The sequence below is a fragment of the Falco naumanni genome, chromosome 2 (genome assembly GCF_017639655.2).
Source record: "Falco naumanni isolate bFalNau1 chromosome 2, bFalNau1.pat, whole genome shotgun sequence".
Lineage (NCBI taxonomy): Eukaryota > Metazoa > Chordata > Aves > Falconiformes > Falconidae > Falco > Falco naumanni.
The window spans coordinates 117,456,516-117,476,237 of NC_054055.1; the positions used below are offsets into that span (position 1 = coordinate 117,456,516).

A 19,722-nucleotide genomic window follows, 5' to 3' on the forward strand; every position below is an offset into this window, starting at 1 on the left:
GTAAGTACAAAAAACCTGAACAACTCTAGTATATCATTCACTGATCTTCTTATTTAGATAATACTAGTTTAGTTATTCTGCCCGTAGCCCTTGAATGATTTCTGTGCTGATTATAATGCATAGGAGTTCCTAGGCAGTTCTGTGTGCTTAGATCCTAGCAGAGGCACTCAGAGGGTTGGTCTGTGATCATCTGTCCTTAATATGCCCAGACAAGTTTTCTAATTCAAGCTGTGAGAGCAGACTCTTTGAAGATGCCTTGCATAGGCTGTTGTAATTTCAGTCTAAATGAGTGTTTGTATCATAAGCAGATTGTGTGGGTTTGCATTTGCAGGCTGCCTTGCCTCCTATCGAGCAGGGATTTTCAGGGTTACTGCAGTTACTCCAGATTCTCCAGCTGACCTGAGGGCTTGTGTCAATGGTAAGTGCTGCTGTGAGATCCTTTACCTAATGTACTCAGGTCTAAGAACACACACGTAGGTGGCTAGAAAGTTCACCTAGGCAGAAGAAGAGACAAATCTCCATTAACTCACAGGCAAACTCAATAATCTAAAAAAGAAACTCACAAATAAAAATTAGGTGAGATGGAGCATTTTCAGAGCAAGCGGTATAAATGACTATTAACTTTATAAAGCATGCTGGAAAAGAAACATAATTAACTGCAAAATAGAAGGTAGAATTCATGCAAAACCAGAACTGTCCTACACCAACTCATCAGCATTCCCGACTATGTCCTCTGTACTATACCACATCCTTTAATAGTTACGCTTGATTTTTGCATCTAGCAAGTCCTGTTCAGTCAGTTATCCATCTGGCTAATTCTCCATTCTAACACTCTTTGGCCCATAGCTACACTGTAGCCCTTCATGAAGTGGGTAACGTTACTGGCTGAAAAATTCAGTTACTAGATGGAAGACATAGTCATTGACTCCAGACACAAGAAGGTCACAAAGCGTGAAACTTGTGATACTGCTTAAATGTTTTAATTTTTTTATGCCTATACATTCACAAGTCTAGCGTGAATTGTGTTTTTTTTCTAGTGAATTCACAGGAAGCAATCTGTACCATGTTCCTTAAATGTCACAGTTGAAACATCTCTCTAAACCTCTTAAACCTTTACAGCCTGGTTACATCATAGAAGCTTTCAATTAGTTTGAATAGGGATACTTAACCATCTGACACTGGTTTTGTCATTGAAAGCAATGGAAGGCAAAAAAAGTCCTTAATAATTACACTGCATATGGTCATGGATGAACATAATTTCCAGATCACTTGGCCAATGAATGTACTCCCATTCATATCACTCTTTCTTATTCTCATTAGAGATCCTAGGAGGAAAGGATTTAGCAGAGCTCCGTGAATGTGCAGTGTTTTTGTATTGCCCAGCGAAAACAACTAGATTACTTGATAGTCATTGTATTTCTCCATTTGGATTCACATTATAAAATCAAATTAAATGAACTGTTACTATTGGACAGTCACCAGGATAAAGGAGAAGTAAAGTGAGTATGGATAAGATTTTCAAGTGTTTCTAAGGCCTAGATGTTCAACAAAATGTATGCACATCTCTGGAAGGGAGCTACTGCTGAGAAAGTGGAATTTAAAGTTCCCATTAAAAGTATTTAACATTTATTTTTGTAAAATGTATTTTCATTGAGACAAAGATTTTGTGATACTGATGTCTACATTTTCTTTTTTATTTTAAAAGTTCTGTCTTTCTGAACTTGTTGATCCAAATTGTTTTGATATTGTCAAAATGAAAAAAAAAATCCCTAATGAGAAATAATTAAATAATTATAAGAATTAGTTTATAATAATATAGTAACTGGTTTCAGTCTCAAGCTGAAAAAAAATCAAGGAATAAAAATAACAAGCATGTATCTAACATGCATTTTTAAGTCCCTGAACAACTGTATCCCATACATCTGCATACTTAATTGCTTGTGAAAATAAACACTTACAGATCCCTGCCTTTACATCTGTACAGCTCACCATAACACATCTCATGAATACCAAAACCTCTGAGTGGCAGAGGATACAGGTACCACAATACATTTTTTGCCACCACATACCCTTTCTATTGCAGGCTGAGTATCACTTCTGACATTTCGTTGTTGTCACAAATGTTTATCAAAAGACATTGCTGGATAGTAGGTTATAAGGCACCCTGAACTGGGAAAAAGTGGAACACCAAGCCCACTTTCAGGAAAAATGGCTGCTGCATTACTGTTCCTTCAGTGACATCTTAATCATTCATCTGTGGACATCTTTGTTCATCCAGTCCTGTCCATCCTGTCTTGTCTTCTTCCTCTAGTGTATTTCACCAGTTCTCCTTTGTTCATTCATTGGTTTCCTCAAGTTTCTTGCCCTTTATATCCTTAATTAATCTCATTCGATCTACTCATGTTTCACACTGCCAACTCAATCCTTCTTCTCTCAGTTCAGACTCTTACAAGTCATCACTGTCTTTTGCTCAGAAACATTTACAGTCAAGTTTGTTCCCCGGTTGCACACTCTGAGGGTGCCTTCTACATCTATCACTTATGAAACTCTTTGCTCAAAATAAGCTTAGTTCACACACTTGTTCCTGGACCTACAAAAGCAGTAAATAATTTAAAAAAAAATAAAGGGGGGGGGGGGGAAATGTAGGGAGTTCTAGAACTTTGTGAATTGCTGTGAAGGATCCATACATAAACCCCATTTCTTTTATGTATTCTACACAATTTCTTCTGTCAGTCTTCATCGGCAACTGGAGCCCCCTGCAACACAGAGCCTGCACTGTGACTATTGCATGCTGTGCAGCACCTGTTCTAGAAGTGCTGTATAGTTGTGGAGCTTGACTGGCCTCTGGGCTTCTGGATTTACTTGCAGCAAAATTTAATTAGGAGTAGATTTAATTGATATATACAATTCATATAGATATATATGTAATATACAAACACAGATTTTGTTAAGCTTTCTTGGTCACAAAAGACTAAACGTAATTCTGTGGGGCTCAGTTCTTTAGCTCTTTTGAGTGAAGTAAGAAACATTTGAGCGATCACCTCACTGGAGGCCTTACATACAGAATTGTAGCAAGTTTCAGTCTTCAGGAAGACTTGCCTTTCATTCCACTTTTTTGAATCCGACTATCACTAAACTCTTTCTTCTTTTCATTCTGCTCTTTTTTAGAACTCTACCTTTTTAAAAAGCATGCCTCAGAATGACATTCCAGAGCTTTACAAGAACATAACTTTAAATAGAAACAATGTGTTTGTAATGTTTGAAGGCCTGCAGAAAAATAATCCAAAAAGCTACCAGCATATTCAGGAGACACAAACAGAATGATGCCTTATGTGGTATGGTGATGTAAAATTACGAAAATAGGCAGGGGGGAAAGTTAAAAGAACTTCATGTATATTGGTTAGAGAAAAAGAAGGCAGGGCATTCTGTGTTCTCTGCCCTAATCTTTTATTGTGAGCCTTGCTTTCTTAGATCTTGCTAGTAAGCACAGTCTCCAGTTGATCTCTTTACAATGCAAATTTGTTTGCCATTGAAGTTAGTATTTGTAAAAGGCGGTAGTATTCGACACTGACATATCCAGTCTACCCACAGGACCTGGACAGCCAAGGCAACCCAAGTGTTAGTTTCTTTGTAAATGTGACCCTCCTTGAATAGAGAAACTGGTCTCTTAATCTTGGATTCTTGGTATTCTTGAAACTTTGGTATTTCTAGTGAAATCCGTGGTAATATGATGGGGCAGAGCACCATTTTAAAGAACCACTGTTCTTTAAAAACAGAAATACGTCCTTAAAATGTAATGAAAACAGTGTTAAGTCTGTGTTTTGTCACATCTTGCAGGCTTTAACATGGCTTAGTAAATCATTTGTTTTCTAGTTGTTTTCTACCTGACAAAGAAAAAGTACTGATGGCTTTTTTTTTCCTCTCAGCCACTTGCAAATTCTTGCTGACAGAATTAGTAGCAAGATGGTTGTATGGATACTTGATGTTATGCATCAAGCTCCTTCCTGTTTATGAAAGGTACCTGTGGGAAGAGAAGAAAAAGGCTAAACTGACCCTTGAGGAAAAATAACGCCAAGTAACAAGTATTTCCAATGTTTTCCATCCCACAGAGATTTCAAATCAGTGTAGCCCTCTGCCGTGCCATAAAGATGGATATAAGGATTGCATAGATGGACAAGCCAAATATACGTGTGTATGTAAACTGGGATGGCAAGGAGAAAAATGTGAAGAAGGTATAGTCTCTAATATCATCATGATGTTAGTTCTCAAGAACACTACAGTTCTACTATTATTGTACAGTATCAAAACTTTAAGTATATATACCGCGACACAGTTGGTCAATGAATGCCTTCCCCTCAGCAGAGATTTTTATTTTGTTTTTCTTTTAGATATAAATGAATGTGAAGACTCAAACGGAGGTTGTAGCCAACGCTGTTCTAATTTACCTGGAAGCTACCGTTGTTTATGTGAAGATGGCTATTTCATGCACACAAATAAACGGGATTGTGGAGGTAGGAAGCGAGATGTAAGGAGAACATCATTATATGACAGTACATTGCCTGTTGACTAGAGAGAGGAAATAATTGAGTTCAGTATTCCCTAAATGCTCTAAGTCAGCAGAAGCTTGCATTGCCTATGAGAGATGAGTCCTGCTTCACCTTGGCTACTCATTCCACCTGCAGCCTTATACCACTGCAAGCCTTTGGGCAACCGTACAGCAAACCAGATCATGGAGCTGAGATGGGTTGAAACGAATTCAGGGAGGGGGGAAAAATAAATGGAAAAAGGAGAAAGGCTGTACATTAGATTCTGCTTCATTACTAGAGCTCTGTACATCTTGTTTTGGTCACTAACCATTTTCACATACCCTTTAAGCATGCCGAGACAAGAATCTAGAATGGTGCAACCAGGTGATACTGTTACCATGTCTGGTAAACACTGGTTTAGGCTGAATCACTCCTAGTTAGTGATGCTGCTCTTTTGGGAGTTTGAAGTTCATTGGAAAAGAAACTATTAATGAATCTGAAAATGCTCTTAATGGAGAGAAAGGTTTGTTTTTTACTCACCCAGCATAATTTTTTTTCTGTACATGCTTGTGTCTATTATTAGGCCATGACCCACGTGCTTCATTCCATTCCACATAAAGACTATGCATTGACATAATTAGCAATTCTTACTGCATAGTTAGGAAAAAATACAACCTCATTCTATTTTAATGTCATATTTTATTGCCAAGCTATGATAACAGTCTTGGATAGTGTCAAATAATTTAAGAGGCCACACTTGAGGGCCATCTCCCAATGTCAGTTCCTTTTGTATGTATATTTTTGTGAATGAATAATTTCCAGAGAAATTCCAGAACAGAAGACTGCTCTTTTGTCAAAAAGGGCAAGTAGATAAGTTGGTTAGAATCTCTTTAATTCTTGGAAAGATACTGGAATAGTTGGTTAAAAAAATAATCAAAGATAAAAATATGCTAATATACCTTAGTACCTAGAATACTAGTTTGATCATTTGATAAACCAGGTTTAAGTGTTTCATTACATCCAACTATAAAATTACACACCTAGGAGTTTGGAGTACACACTGCAACTGTAGAAAAGTAGGCAGAATTGAAGACAGCTTCAACTTCAAAAATGGTTTGGGAATCATTGCAAGCCAGTGGCAGAATCTGTTCTCCCTGTGCAGCACCTTTTCCACTACTACTACAGAACCACAGAGAAAACTAGAATGATCCCTGCACATACAAGTGGGAGCTGAAGTACTATCAGGGATCTGATATTATTCTGTTTGCAAGACATTTAGTAAGATTGATACTACAGGCTGCATCCAGTTGTCACATCTGCATTTTGAAAATGACATTGAAAAATTGGAAACAGCACAGAAGATAGACACTAAAATGGTTTGAGGGATGGAGAGACAGTGAGGGACTTGAACACCTGTCAGCATAGCCAATTAAAAGACAATTGTGACATGAATTGATTGTAGCATATAAGAAACTTTGATAGGATTATTTCTTGCCTTTCTGAATGTCTTTTTTTCTAAGATAGGATTTTATTATGCAGTCTGGTTTAGTTTACAGGAAACCTGCAGACTGTTTCTCTCTCTGTCTTCCTGGACATGCATCCCTTTTCCTGTTACCCACAGAACACATGAGGGAATTGGAAAGGTAGGCAGGCAGATAATTTGTTTTCACTGAGAGCATGCAGAAGTGCCTTTTAGAGACCTCTTGAAATCTTTATTGCTATAGCTATAGTCTGCTACTAAAGCATGGTAGACCTAGCAAGAAAGAGACAAGTTTGCCAGCCTCTCTCAATTTGCATAGTTTTTGGATAGGGTTAGGAAAAAACGGTATGCAAGGGAGTGATTTGTTTTGATAACTTGTTTGTATTTTTAGATATAAATGAATGTGTGTTGCATCCAAACATCTGTGGGACAGCTGTCTGTAAAAACACCCTGGGGAAATACGAATGTGAATGTGCAGAAGGCTACACATATAACTCAACTTCCAAGAACTGTGAAGGTAGGTCTTCACAACCTCTTTTCTTAAAATTTAAATCCACTGCTATACTAAACTCCAGCATCACATCTAGTGGTGTATCATATTGTTTATTACAATATGACTCACTTTTCTGTTTTTTCAGAGGTTCAGTCAGGCTATATTACATGTAGTATGTACAGTAGCAATGACTTACTCCTAGACATCAGAGGGTTTTATGGTACACTGCCGTGTCCTGCTGTATGCCAGGTAACTTTCTGTCATGGGAGCTCTCCTGTCCCACTGTAGAGAGGACTTTCTGTCCAAGCTCTCAAACCAGCCAGCATGTTTCTTTCAGAGAACTTGGAGCAATCTGTTGAGGATCTGGGCATTACTAGAGTGTCCTGTACCTTGTTTTTAAGCATCGTTACAGTTACAAGGGTGAAATACTTGATGTCAATCAGTTTAATAAATATCCCTAACTCAAGACAAGCTATAGCAAAATCAATTAAAAGTAAGCATTTGGTAATTCAGAACTGGGCAAGACAGGAAGATTTATAAAGAGGTAATCACCAGAAATGAAAACCGTGCTTAATCAGATTGTCTCAAAAACCAAAAAAGCGTGTCTTTATCCATCTGATAGGCTGTTTAGGTGCTTATTTAGCCCTCATGCCTAGGGGCTCAGTCTCTGTCCTTTGTATGTCCTTAGATCTCAGATATTGGAAAGAGCTTTTCACTGAGGTCATTGAATTCCATTTAAAATAACATTCATTTAATCCTTCCTCAGGGTGTCTAGTTATGCTAGAAATAACAGCATTAGAGTGAACTGATCTCCATTCTAAGCTGGAAATGACAGCATGGCAGCTGTATAAAAGATTTTTTATAAAGACCTTGCATTTAAAATGAAGATGTTCTTAAATATCCAGAAAAGGAGCGATGAAAAAAGGAGCTGCACCAGAAGAATCTTTCATTTGGTATATTATTTTCTAAAATGAAAGTTGGGAAGGAAGAATTTCAAAATTAAGTTCCGTAACAATTACAGCAAAGTTGGGAAGTACTGATAGCTAGCAGTAAGGCAGCAAGAAGCCATTCATACACAGATCATAATAAAATAACTTCTTCAAGCATTGAAAATATTTGCATAATTGTCCTAGAACACATTTTATTTCTCTCTACTTGAAGTTTGTTTAATATACACATCAGAAATTAAATTTCAATTGTAGAAGAGAAATAAAAGCTCTTAGTGGTTTACTATGAACAGGAATTTTCTACATTGTCAGTTTAATAAAAAAGTATCAGTGACTGATTTTTATTTTAAATGCTGCCTTTATGTTATTGCTCAAAAGGACACAAAAGTAGCTTCTTGCTGGCCATGAATCTTTTGCTCCATGGCTTCGTGCGCAGCTTTCTTGTGCCAAAGCTTTGCATAGTGTAATGATTACATATTCAGATGTCAGATCTTTGTCTGGTTCCTATGGGATTAAAACGTTACTGACAATTTTGTGTCCCTGTGTACACTGAAATGAGGAAAATGTCACAGTAATTAATCTCACTCCTCTTAGTACTTTCTGCAGATACATGGGTTGCATCAAATTGAATTTAAGTGTTGTTTGTCTTCTGAAACACGGATTCCAGAAGTTTGTAGGATGAGGACATTAAAATGAGCAAAGTCTTACCTCCTAGAAGGAGGATTATGCTGCTAAGCTTTCAGACCTCGTTGTAACCACATTAAATGAGTCACCAAATCCTGTCTAAGGACAGGATTGTGCAGACTGACAGGAATGTAGCCTTACAGAAATACTAAATGACATTACCTCTTCATTGTCATATCACATGTAGGTGGCCAAATTCAATTATGCTTATTAGAAAAACCAAATTTACATACGTTTTTGCACAACTGTCTCTATGATGACAGATACTATTAGCGTGGACTAGAAGAGGGTTTGTGGTTTTTTTCTCACCCATTCCTAGCAGAATGTTGCTACAGTTCTTCATCCCCACCTTTTGGGAGACACTGTCAGTGGACGATATCTGTACAGTCCAGTCTTTGTTTCATAGAAACCGTACAGTTTTAGATACACAACTTGATTATCATCTCCTCACCACCTTTGCAATTTCAAACACCTTGCCAAAAAAAAGGAGTAGTGGGAATGGGTAAGTATGCTTATTGTGCTAGCAGGGTCTGTCTTGCAGTCAGTAGCGAGGAGACAAATCTGAACCCATATTTTAAAGAATTACCTAAGTTTTGGCATGTCTTTCCCTACATTCTTCTTCCCTCTCTGAAGGGGGACCATTTATTAAAGAAGTGACTGAACCAGTTAATCAAACAGCACAGAGTATGTCTGTATTCCAGTTATTAGTCCCTCGCTAGCACATGGTCTGAAGATTTGAGGAATTGAGTTTTCCCATTCCCTCGTGAATTGTTCAACACACACAAAACCCTGACTAACCACATCCATGCTCTGGGGAAATCACCATATTCCCCTGGTGTTATATAGAGTAGCTCCCTTCTACAACATGGTATGCAGCTCCTTTGTGGCCAATTTTATCATATTTTAGCAACTTATCTGAAGCAAGCTATTTTAGCTTTCCACTGAAAGCAGCTGTATAAACCCAGGTTGCTGCTCAGATTCATGGGTTTGTCTGAATAGCTTCTGCTGAGTGTTTTATGATGTGGGACGGACATTTGGACGGATCTGTGGGAAGCTTTTGAAATAGCTCAGACAGACACGCAAAGATGCTAACTACAACTTGGAAGAATGAAAAAAAAAGCAGGATAGTTATAGCATAAATTATTAAAACAAAACTCAAAAAACTTGGTTCCCTCCAGCCTGTGCATGTCAGGATTTCTGTAGCAGGACAATTAGCTCCACGTGGGGAGATCCTACAATTTGGACTGATCAGGAATTCCATAACGTCCGCTGAGGAAGGAGACTTCATATCTGTTCAAGAAGCTTGCTTGTCCCTCTGCTGCTATAGTACACTCTGGAGTGAGACCTTACCATTGAGCAGCAGGTTTATTTTGGGTAATGGAAATTTACACCCCCACAAGGACTGGTGTAAATTTCTGAGTAGGTGATTTAATGATAGAAATTCATCTGTCAAACTGTGTAATAAGCTTTCATAATAACTTCATAAGTCTCTGTTTGTCTGCAGACCCTGGGCCTGAGGGACATGATCAAAATTAACTGCTGCTTGTACAGAATTCAGCACTCAGATTTACAGTAGTGCTACTGGTTAACCAGTGCTTGTAGTTTTAATTTTGTAATGCTAGGTGTTCAAGTACTGGAAGGGGTACAGGATCTTTCATGAAGAACAGTATCTCCCCTAAAGCATCTACACAGTCATGCTCCTCTGGGGAGGGCGTGGGAAGAGAGGTGCTTCTCAGAGTCTCTCTAGTCCAATTCCTTTTGGGAGGTGGTAAATTTTATTTCCTTTTACCTCTCCACAGTGAAGCAGTCTATAGGGTTAGGTGATTGTGGTTTGTTTGTTTTTCCTTTCTTCTCTGTGTGGCTAGACTTGGGTGGATTTCTTGGCCTTTTCAGATCCCAAAATGATCGTAACCAGAATGATTTTTTTTTTTTTTTTTCAAAAAAAAAAAGAACAACCAGGCAGGGTAGGAAAACACACAGAAAGTGTTCTCCTCACCCATCATATCGTATGGCTAGGGTACATTTCGGATTTTGTCATTGCCTTATTTGCATGTTAGCTAGGATGCAAAAATCAAAGTGACAAAAGCAGCTTCATATTGTAACTCACCATCTTTTAGTCTTAGTTTTAAATAGGCATCAGGTTGCCAGTCACCAGAAATTATTAGGAAGTGAGTTTCACAGCAGAATCCCTTTCACAAAGCTGAGCTTACAATCTACTGGGTTAGGCAACCCCATCAAGACCATAAACAGTTGATTTCTAAATGGAAAAGAGTACACGTGCCAAACAAAAGAGTAAGAAGTAATCTAGTTTTAGCTGGAGAAAATGAAGGGATGAATCAGTTGCAAGTATGCATCAGCAAAGTATTTCTTAACTGACCAAATCCTGCCACGTGACTAATGTGCAAACCTTATCTCCAAAGCATATGGAAAGAAGTTTGAGTAAGGCTCAAAAATAAACACTTAGATATTGCAACTCATCCTTGTATCTTACTCTCCTAAGAAGTACTACAGGTAAGAGGCCCAAGTGAGTGAAATAGGAATTAAGCTATGAGTAGAGGGTTGGTGATATACAGTTGCAGGAGTCTGCAAATGTGTGCATACATATGTACGTGCAGAGTAACACTTTCTCAAATCTGAGCAAAGGTAAAACTTTTAACACTAGCAAACATTCACTTCTGAAGGGACTGTAATTTCAGGCACAGTCACAATTTCTATGCTCATTATTTAAAACTAATTCAAGTTGTGAGGTTGCAACACAGAAAAATTTGCAAAATGTCAGATCAACTTGAAGAAACATCCAGTACTGTATTTCTATATTAAAAATTCCTTTTACTCACTTAGCTGACATTTTTGATGGGTAAAGCACTAAAGGGAGCAGGGAGAAGCAGAAGAATCTCCTACATAACCTTTTCTACAGCTATGAACCTAAGACCAGTTAGAATTTAAACAATTCAAAAAGCCAGTTATCAACTCTCCACTTATATTTTAGGATCTGTCTTCCAATATGTATCAAACCTTTCCCCAGAACAGGAAAACATGCTGGTAACAGTTGCTGGTCAAAGGCTTGAGGTCTTCCATGCCTACTTATAACCCAGCAAATGCATTCTCAGTGAACCCACCTGTGACAGGCAGTGGAACCATGTACAGAGCAGTTGGTTTGAGCTCCCTTTTTATAGAAGTACCATGATAATAATGCAGAGACTCCCATTAAGAACCTTGTTCTTTTTCCCATCCCTCACTGCTTTCCAGGGGAGAAAGCTTTTCTAGTGAAATGGAAGGAAGGAGGTGGTGGAGTTGGCTGTAGAGTGCTAATGCCGCATTGACTTCTGCACAGCTTGAATATACTACAGATTTTTGTATTGCTTCCTATACCTTTCAGTAGAATGCCCAAGACACTCGATAGGCTTCTAGCACGCAGTGCAATCATTCTGAACCTTGCTAAGCTAGCTCAAAGTGGCATTGAAACTCTTTCCAAAAGGCCCGGGGGGTGTGGGGGGGAAAGACCTTGTTGTCTTCCATCAGCCTGCTACACAGCAGGAGATGGTTCTCAGCTTGGCAGAGCAGAGGTAAGCAATCATTCTGGAGCAATACAAGTGACTTGGAAGAGTCCTCAGTAGTTCATGCAAAGAGTGAATGTGAAAGTTAGTATCACAGACCAGCCTATGTAAAGGGCCATCCAGCTTCTGAAGATCAGGGGGAAGAACGGGAGATGAGTGGAAGGAGGTAGAAATTATGCAAACACGAGCAGAAGACTATTTGAATCCTGTAGCTTAGATAGCCACACATCAGATTGTGATATCAGATGGAAAACGGACACAGCATGTGACTAGATCTCAAACAGAACTTTAGTTCTGGCTGTATTAGCTGCAGTACAGCACAGTATGGCTTTTTCCTGTGATAAGGTCATGTACGAGGGAGCATGAACCTGAGCATGACCCCTTGCAAAGAGGACTTATGTTAAAGGTGAGGAAGAGGAGACATTTTAGTAATGGGGAACTTTTCAGCCAAACATGAGACCAGCTTCCTCAACCTATTTATGAAGTCTTGGCCACCCAAACAATGTAGAAACTGCTAGCACGCACTGGTAAAGCAACTTGTCTGTGACAGTTAACTGCAGCAGAGGTAGAAATCAAAATAGCATCCACAAGCTGTTAAACATAGTATCCTGGTTTGGAAGGAGATGATGCATGCTCACTACAAAGTACCAGTTTCTGCAATAAGGTTTTGGTTTGTTTTGGGGTGGTTTTTTCTTTTTTTTTTTTTTTTTCCTTTTCTTTTCTTTTCCTCTCTCCTCCCCCAGGCAACAGGAAAAAAAAAAAGAGTATTTTAAGCTTAAAAGAAAATCTAGCATAGTATAAAACAGATTTATTTTTTTTAAATGCACACATTGGTACAAAAGTGTTTATTCCCACTAGAAGGACTATTTGTTTCAAAACAAGTATTGCAGTTTCTTTGATCTGAGGCCCAAAATTACCCTCATTAGAGCCTTTCATCCAGGACAGATTTTGTTTGTTTCTATATTAAAAATGCAACAGTTACATTGGTCTTTTACACAGTGTTTCATTTCTAAATTATTTATTATGCACAGCCTACTAAATAGAAAATGAAGTTCCCTTATTTTAGCTTATTGGCAGCTAAAATCCGATTGGTCTCCACAAATAGAAGCTGTCTGAAACTATTTTTTTTAAAAATGAGATTATTGTATGCTATTTTAAAATGTATGTTGCTCTGAGATTCTTCTGGTTTTCTCTGAAAAAAGCTCATCCTTTCTCCACATACTTGCCATACATACTCTTAAGTTCTCATGACATCTTACAGGGAAAGGAAGAGATCTGACCCATAAACAGTAGTGATTTATTGAGGTCTCTCTCACTAATTCAGCCACCTTACAACTCAGCTTCTTACTGCCTCACAAATCAGACCAAATCTTTCCCAAATCTGCACACAAGGCCTATATCAGATTACTGGGTCTTATACACCTAGCAGGTGACTGGATTGTAAATTTTACATAAGACATCCATTAGCATTAGTTTAGCTTAGCAGCAGTCACCTATTGGATTCACGTTATGCCAGAGAACCCATCTTGCCCATTATTCCATTAATTTATTGTGTTAGTTTTCAGTGTGTGCCATGAATAATTTGAATAAATTTTTCTGTATGCTTCCATTTCTCCTAGATATTGATGAATGTGTGGAAAATGTTTGTGCTCAACTCTGTGTTAACTCTCCAGGAAGTTATAGCTGCTATTGTGATGGCAAGAAAGGGTTCAAGCTCTCTAAGGACATGAAAAGTTGTGAGGTAAAACTATGCTACGTAAAATTCCACGCGGAAAATCACAAAGTTGGATGTTTCTTTATGGCAGCATAAGTTAGATTAAGGAAAATAGGAAGCTATTTGAGAACAGATTCAAAACTGCTGGGAAAGTGCTGGGGACCCTGAGCTGTGGTTTGGCTCGTAAAGCAGACCTGGTAGGGATTTGGATGCCATTCAGTTCATGCATGCTCATTTACAGGAATCCTCTCAAGAGAAGCTCACTTTAGCCAGTAAACTTTATTCCCTTCTGCTTCCAAAATAAATCCTAGCTTTCTGCTATCTAAGCAAATAATTCCTGTTCAGCTTACTCAGAGCCAGAATACTCCATTTATCCCTATGTTCCCAGGTTTTCCTTAGACTACACAAAAGTTCTCACTCTCGGAATTATTCTACATTTTGCCTGTTTGTGTTGAAAAAAAATGGATCTTTTGCACAGTTCTGATCTGTCATAGCTTAAGAAAAAGCACTTAGTAATACTTGCAAATTGAAAAACACTTCGCAGCCAAAATCAGGTGTTCTTGCTCCCTTTGAAAATTTACACTTCTTAGTAAGGGAAAGTTTCAAACTCTGCAGAATCCCAGTTCAAGGATTTTCTGGTGAGTGGTTCTCTGTATACTTTGAAAAGTTCAGGCAGGCTGAGACTTGTCATGCTAAGTAAGCTCAGATAACGGGCTGACAAGAAACAGTCTCTAACACAGTAAAACAAAATTGGGCTTAAACTGTAGGAACAAAGTCTGACAAAAGTTCTAGCATGTGTGCATTACATCTTGTTTGTAATTTCTGAAATTTAATACCTGAACAACATTACTATCATTATTTCATTTTGCTTATTCATGAAGAGCACCTTCTTTCCTGGTTACATGTTATTTTCAATACTGTTGTTCAAAAGTGATTACCTCTCTACCTGGAAGTTAGTTTCAGGCTTTTTAATTGGGCAGAAAAAAATTAATCAGCTGAAAATATATTCAGTCCAAAGACTAATGACACTAGCAGACATAAAGTGAATTAGCCATAAAATTCAGGGTGAACACCTATACATTTAATGAAACTGCTGCATCATGAATACAGAGGTCAGAGTTTAGGAACTGCATTGTTAACTTTTACCACAGTACAGCATGTCTTGAGAACAGAAATGCCTGAACACATATTCTTGATCGTTGCCTTCTGTAGGACTGCTATACTGCCATCATATAGAAGATATTAAAGGGGTATTTTGAGGGATAACTTCAGATCAAAAAGTGTCTTTTAGGCTCCCACTAGTCAATGAGACAGGAGCTCTTAACGACTTTCTGCAAGAGTTTTCTCACCACTCTCTACATGCAGAACCTAGTTCCCTGCACCTGAAGGAAATCAGTGCACTTTTAATACAAAACTGTAGATGTTACTTGAATTATAACATCACAGTTTCAGAAGACAAGTCAACAATGCCTTGGAATGGATACCTGACATTTGTTTACTGAGTGTTTTACTAGTTTAAAATTGCACCACACATAAAATAGATATTATTCCTGGCCACAAATGTCTTTGTTTAAAACTTAAGGTAGATGAATACCTGAAAGAATAAGCACCATTTTTTTCCTCTCTCATTGCAACTGCAGTTGACTGACTGTGATTGCACACGTTGACTTTGGCCAGAGCATTAGAATTAATCCCAGTTATGCATAGTTATAGGCCTTTCAGTTGCAACAGATACTTAGAACTTCTTTTACAGTTTTGCTGAGAATGTAGTCTTAAGAGTTTCATATTCCCACTAACAATTCTCAGAAATACTAATTCAGTGCTATTCCAGAGGAACTGTGGTGTTCATTTCATGAACATTCCTCTTCACAGCTCAAATAGGACAAGTACATTCAAGGAACAGCCAGAGAGAAACAATTTCTATTAATTTGTTACTTAATCCACTTGTAAATTGTTACGTTCTATTCCAGGTAAACTATTCTAGTAGTACTAGAGATTGTTCAGCTATGAGTACTTATATATCAATATTGGTAAGGAAAATAAAAGGTGATTTTTTTGTTAGTATTATTATTTTGATTAAATCTTCTCAAGGCACAGCTCTGGCCCCACTCCCTTCTAACACTTGATCAAGTTTAGGTTCCAGACAACTAACAGTGGAGCATGGCAGGACCATAATAAGAGGGTGTCACAAGTCAGTGGTAAAAGAATAGTGCCTGATGGAAAATTTCAATTCTTGATTCAAATACTAAATATGGAAATATTACTTGCAATTCACCAGAACTATGTTTCAACCTGAATTATCCTTCGACAACAACTTAAATAATACATACTTCAAGCAAAACCAAAACCTCACCCCTTCATTGGTACATAGGTACTCAATTTTTAACAAAAAGAAAAGAAAAAAAAAAAAGAAAACAGAAGTAAGCCATTGCTGTATAAAAAAAAAAAAAAAGAAAAAAAAAGAGGCTAGCAGCCAACAATAGGCGTTGCTTCTTGAACTATCACAGTGCTTTAACAGCTTTTTTTTTTTTTTTTCTCTACCATTTTCAGGCTGTTACTGCATGTACCCCACTGAACCTTGAAAAGAATTATGAACTGCTTTACCTGGCAGAACAATTTATAGGAATTCCTGTTCTGTACTTGAAGTTTAAATTGCCAAATGTCACGAGGTAAGCATTTGCTATTGATAAAAGCATGCATTGAAATTATGGACATTTGTTTCTGTTAATTTTTTGAGGGTTTAAAAAGAGCACATTGCACGCATAAAATAAATCATTGTCTCCCCACTGATTAAGATACCTTTATATGGAGAATGAATTGACTCTGGTTCCTACATATACTAGCACTCAGAGGAAGCTGGAGTCATTTGAAAGCGGACAGGCAAGAGTAATGTGTCTGGAGTCAGTTTACAGCATTTCTTTTTGGTTGTAACATGTCCTTGAGCCACCTCATCAGTATAGACAGCAGCTCTCTTACATGGCAAAACTGAAAGGTCAGCAAGTTTCTTTCAGAAAACTTCTACTCAGAAGCAGATAGAGGAGGCAGTAGCAGCTGTGTCCCAGCTAGAAAACAGTGCCCAGCTAGGGCCAGACACGCACCATTGGCATTCAGATGTGATCATACCTATGAATCACAGAGCTGGAATTTTGCAGCCATTACAGTCCTGGTTACCAGTGCTGTTGTTGGGAGAGGTGTATGGACTGGCAGAAAGACTTCAAAGAGGTCCAGACTCAAATAGGTAAAAAAGGAAGAGGACTGAGGGCAGTAAAGTTAATAGGCAGCAGGTCGCATTGGTCTGTGGACAAGAGAGGAAAAAGATTGGTGCATCCTCATGACAGGTTACTCTTCCTCTGAAGGAAAGAGCAGGGGCTTGGAAAGGTGGGAGGTGGTGATACAGATACAGGAAGGCATTTAGAATTCTCAAGATAAAATTCGGAAGTTATAGGACAATAATCACTGTACAACTTCCAGTTACATATGGGAATCGCTTTCATTTGGATGTTGCTGCTACTTCACTTCTGCTCTGGGTAGAAGCTGTGATATGCTACACGCATACTGCTGAGAAATAAAACCAGGCAAATGCTCCCCCCACCACCACCGTGCTTCCTTTCACAGGGTGTTCCAAGGACACTGATAGAGCACTGTCTATATGATTTCCTTTACAGCTGTCAGAACAATTGCTGATGGTAGCGACCCCTTTATTACTTGTGGATTTCTTTGCTGCGGCAGCTGAAATTGCAGTGTTCCTTGACTTACTGACCAAACAATTTGAGGGTAACAGTAGCAGCAGCTGTTGAGCTGGTGATCCCCAGAGCCTTAGAATCTTACAGGACATAAATATTGAGAACCTTTTCCTCTGCCACAATTCCAAGTTGACCAGGCATTAATGCTTTCCTGGAAGACCTTTCTAAGATGGTAAATGTTTGAAGCTATCTTAATAGTCTCTGTGTAAATACAGAATGATTTTTCTATGGGTCTGCCTAAGGGACAATGACATCTAGCGGACAAAGAAGACTGAAAGTGATCCGAGTTCTTAATTACAACTCCCTTACTTGTTTCTTTTGTTCTCTTCAGCAAATCCTAACTTCCAAATGCTTTGTTTTGTCCTTTCATCCTTAATCTATTTTACCTAGTCCAAAAGTTCTAGGAGGCGAGGACTACTTTTTGCTATACTTACATTGCCTCTCTTCCACTGTACGGGTTCTATAATGTAAACCATAATTTTGCTACATGCACACGTCCAACCAGCTGCCAAGATCCAGACAACAAATCTTCAAATTAGGGAATGACATATAAAAGGCAGCAGTAACCAAAGCAAATTGCTAGGTTATAAATTGTTGTAGGACAACACTTGGTAACCTTGTTGCACTGAAACACACCACATATCATGTATTTTTTCCGCATGCATCTCCACAAAATGTAGTAGGAATATTACATATATCTTCTTACTCAAGGGAGCATGATACCCTTCCCATGAAAGCAGATTTGGGAACTGCAGCTTGGGGCATTAATCTCAAAACTTTTCACTGCATTCAGATGAACAAGGCTTTGATTAGATTCTGTTTTTGACTAATTGTGTTCAGATATCACAACTGCTCAGATACAAGGTTACCAAAAGGTTGCTATCTATCAAGGTTTTTTTATTTTTTTTTTTTTTTTTACCCTATTAATGGCTTATCCTAGACTACACAGTATTTCATGTTTCCTGTCTTCTTATTAAGATTCCTTCTTCACAACCCAGGTTTACAGCAGAATTTGATTTCCGGACATATGATGCAGAGGGAGTTATACTATATGCAGAATCCTTTGACAGTACAGCATGGATCTTGCTTGCTCTTCGTGATGGAAAGATTGAAATTCAATTCAAGAATGAATTTGGAACAAAAGTCACCAGTGGAGGCAAAGCCATTAATGATGGACTGTGGCATATAGTAAGCTGGGTTTTCTTCTCCCCTTTCCTTCCTTTAACCCATTATGGGAACTTTCTAAGTAAAGTAGGGAGAAACTAAGCAACTATTAAAAAGACTTAAAATAAGGCCCTGAAATCCCAGATTTAAAAATCAACCAAGGAATGCACAAAAATGCCTTACACCTGGGAAATCACAGCAACTGTTTACAATCCAAAAAGAGATAATTACCACTTGCTGGCAACATAGGCATTATTTTTTGTAACCATGAAGAAGGAAGCAGCAGAACATTAAAAACCCTGATTGCATGGTCAAGTGTATAGTTATTAGCTGCTTTGTCTAGAGAGCAAGTTTTACATTTGCTAGATCAGAAATCCATCTTGTTCTTCAAGCTTGCATACCTAAGACGAAAGGCCTTGCTCACTTACACCATCTGTAAATCACACTAAATTATTAACATCAGTTATGTTTTGGGGTGTTTTGTTTTTTTTTTTTTTGGGGGGGGGAAGGGGCGGCAGGACAGGGGGGAAGAGAAACTATGATTCTTCATAGGGAGGTAGGCAGGCTCCTGTTCTTCGTGGAGATTAAAAGTCTACTTTGATGTCTAATAATTGCAGGAGCAAGCATTGAACCTATTTTGTCTACGTCCACCTGAAGATCCAATCCTCTGTAGCAGGTTGCAGTGACATGGAGAACTGTATGCCAGATGTGGACTGGCTATAGAGCAATTGTAGAAATCAGCTTCTTGCAAACTGTACAGCACATAAAGGAAACTAATTGGTTGCATGGGTTTTCCCAGGGGTAGAGTATGGGTGGGATGGAAGATCATCCCCCTGTGGATGTCCACGGATATGTACAGTTGCCACAATTCAAGCATTGACTGCATTAGAACTATTTTAGAAGTTAGATATTTAGAGAAACATCAGTAATGCTTTGTACAAGTATATGTAATTAGTATTTTAAATATCCTACATGTTTGTGTGTATATATATATATATATCATTGTTTGTATTTAATTCTAGATATCAGTTGAAGAACTGGAACACAGCATCAGTGTAAAAATAGCTAAAGAAGCAGTCATGAGTATTAACAGCCCAGGAACTCTTTTTAAACAGTCACAGGGTTTCTTGGAAACTAAGGTGTACATTGCAGGATTACCTCGCAAAGTGGGCAGCACTCTTGTTAAACAGGTAACTAAAATAACAAGTAATGTTGATTATTTACTGTTGAATTGTTTGGTTTTGTACTGTTTACTTAGTAGTCACAGAGGAAGGAAGTGTGGCATGGAATCCATTTAGAAAATGAAAATCAGGTTATTAAACCACTGTTTTGAAAATAAACATGCATAAAGCTTTGTAGTCCACCTTTGTTTGTAAAAACACAGCAGTTACAGTCCAATCTTGCAGGATTCTGT

The 19,722-nt window shown here is 38.2% G+C and overlaps 1 protein-coding gene across 2 annotated transcripts in view; it reads left to right on the forward strand.

Annotated features, from left to right (window-relative positions):
- PROS1 (protein S) overlaps positions 1 to 19,722 on the forward strand; it is a 34,734-nt gene that overhangs the window by 5,855 nt on the left and 9,157 nt on the right. For both annotated transcript variants that reach the window (XM_040583026.1, XM_040583027.1), the window contains 8 exons: positions 332 to 418; positions 4,110 to 4,232; positions 4,389 to 4,511; positions 6,398 to 6,523; positions 13,307 to 13,428; positions 15,952 to 16,070; positions 18,143 to 18,332; positions 19,331 to 19,498. In XM_040583026.1, coding sequence (XP_040438960.1) covers positions 332 to 418; positions 4,110 to 4,232; positions 4,389 to 4,511; positions 6,398 to 6,523; positions 13,307 to 13,428; positions 15,952 to 16,070; positions 18,143 to 18,332; positions 19,331 to 19,498 — 1,058 coding nt within the window. The remainder of the gene's footprint in view (positions 1 to 331; positions 419 to 4,109; positions 4,233 to 4,388; positions 4,512 to 6,397; positions 6,524 to 13,306; positions 13,429 to 15,951; positions 16,071 to 18,142; positions 18,333 to 19,330; positions 19,499 to 19,722) is intronic.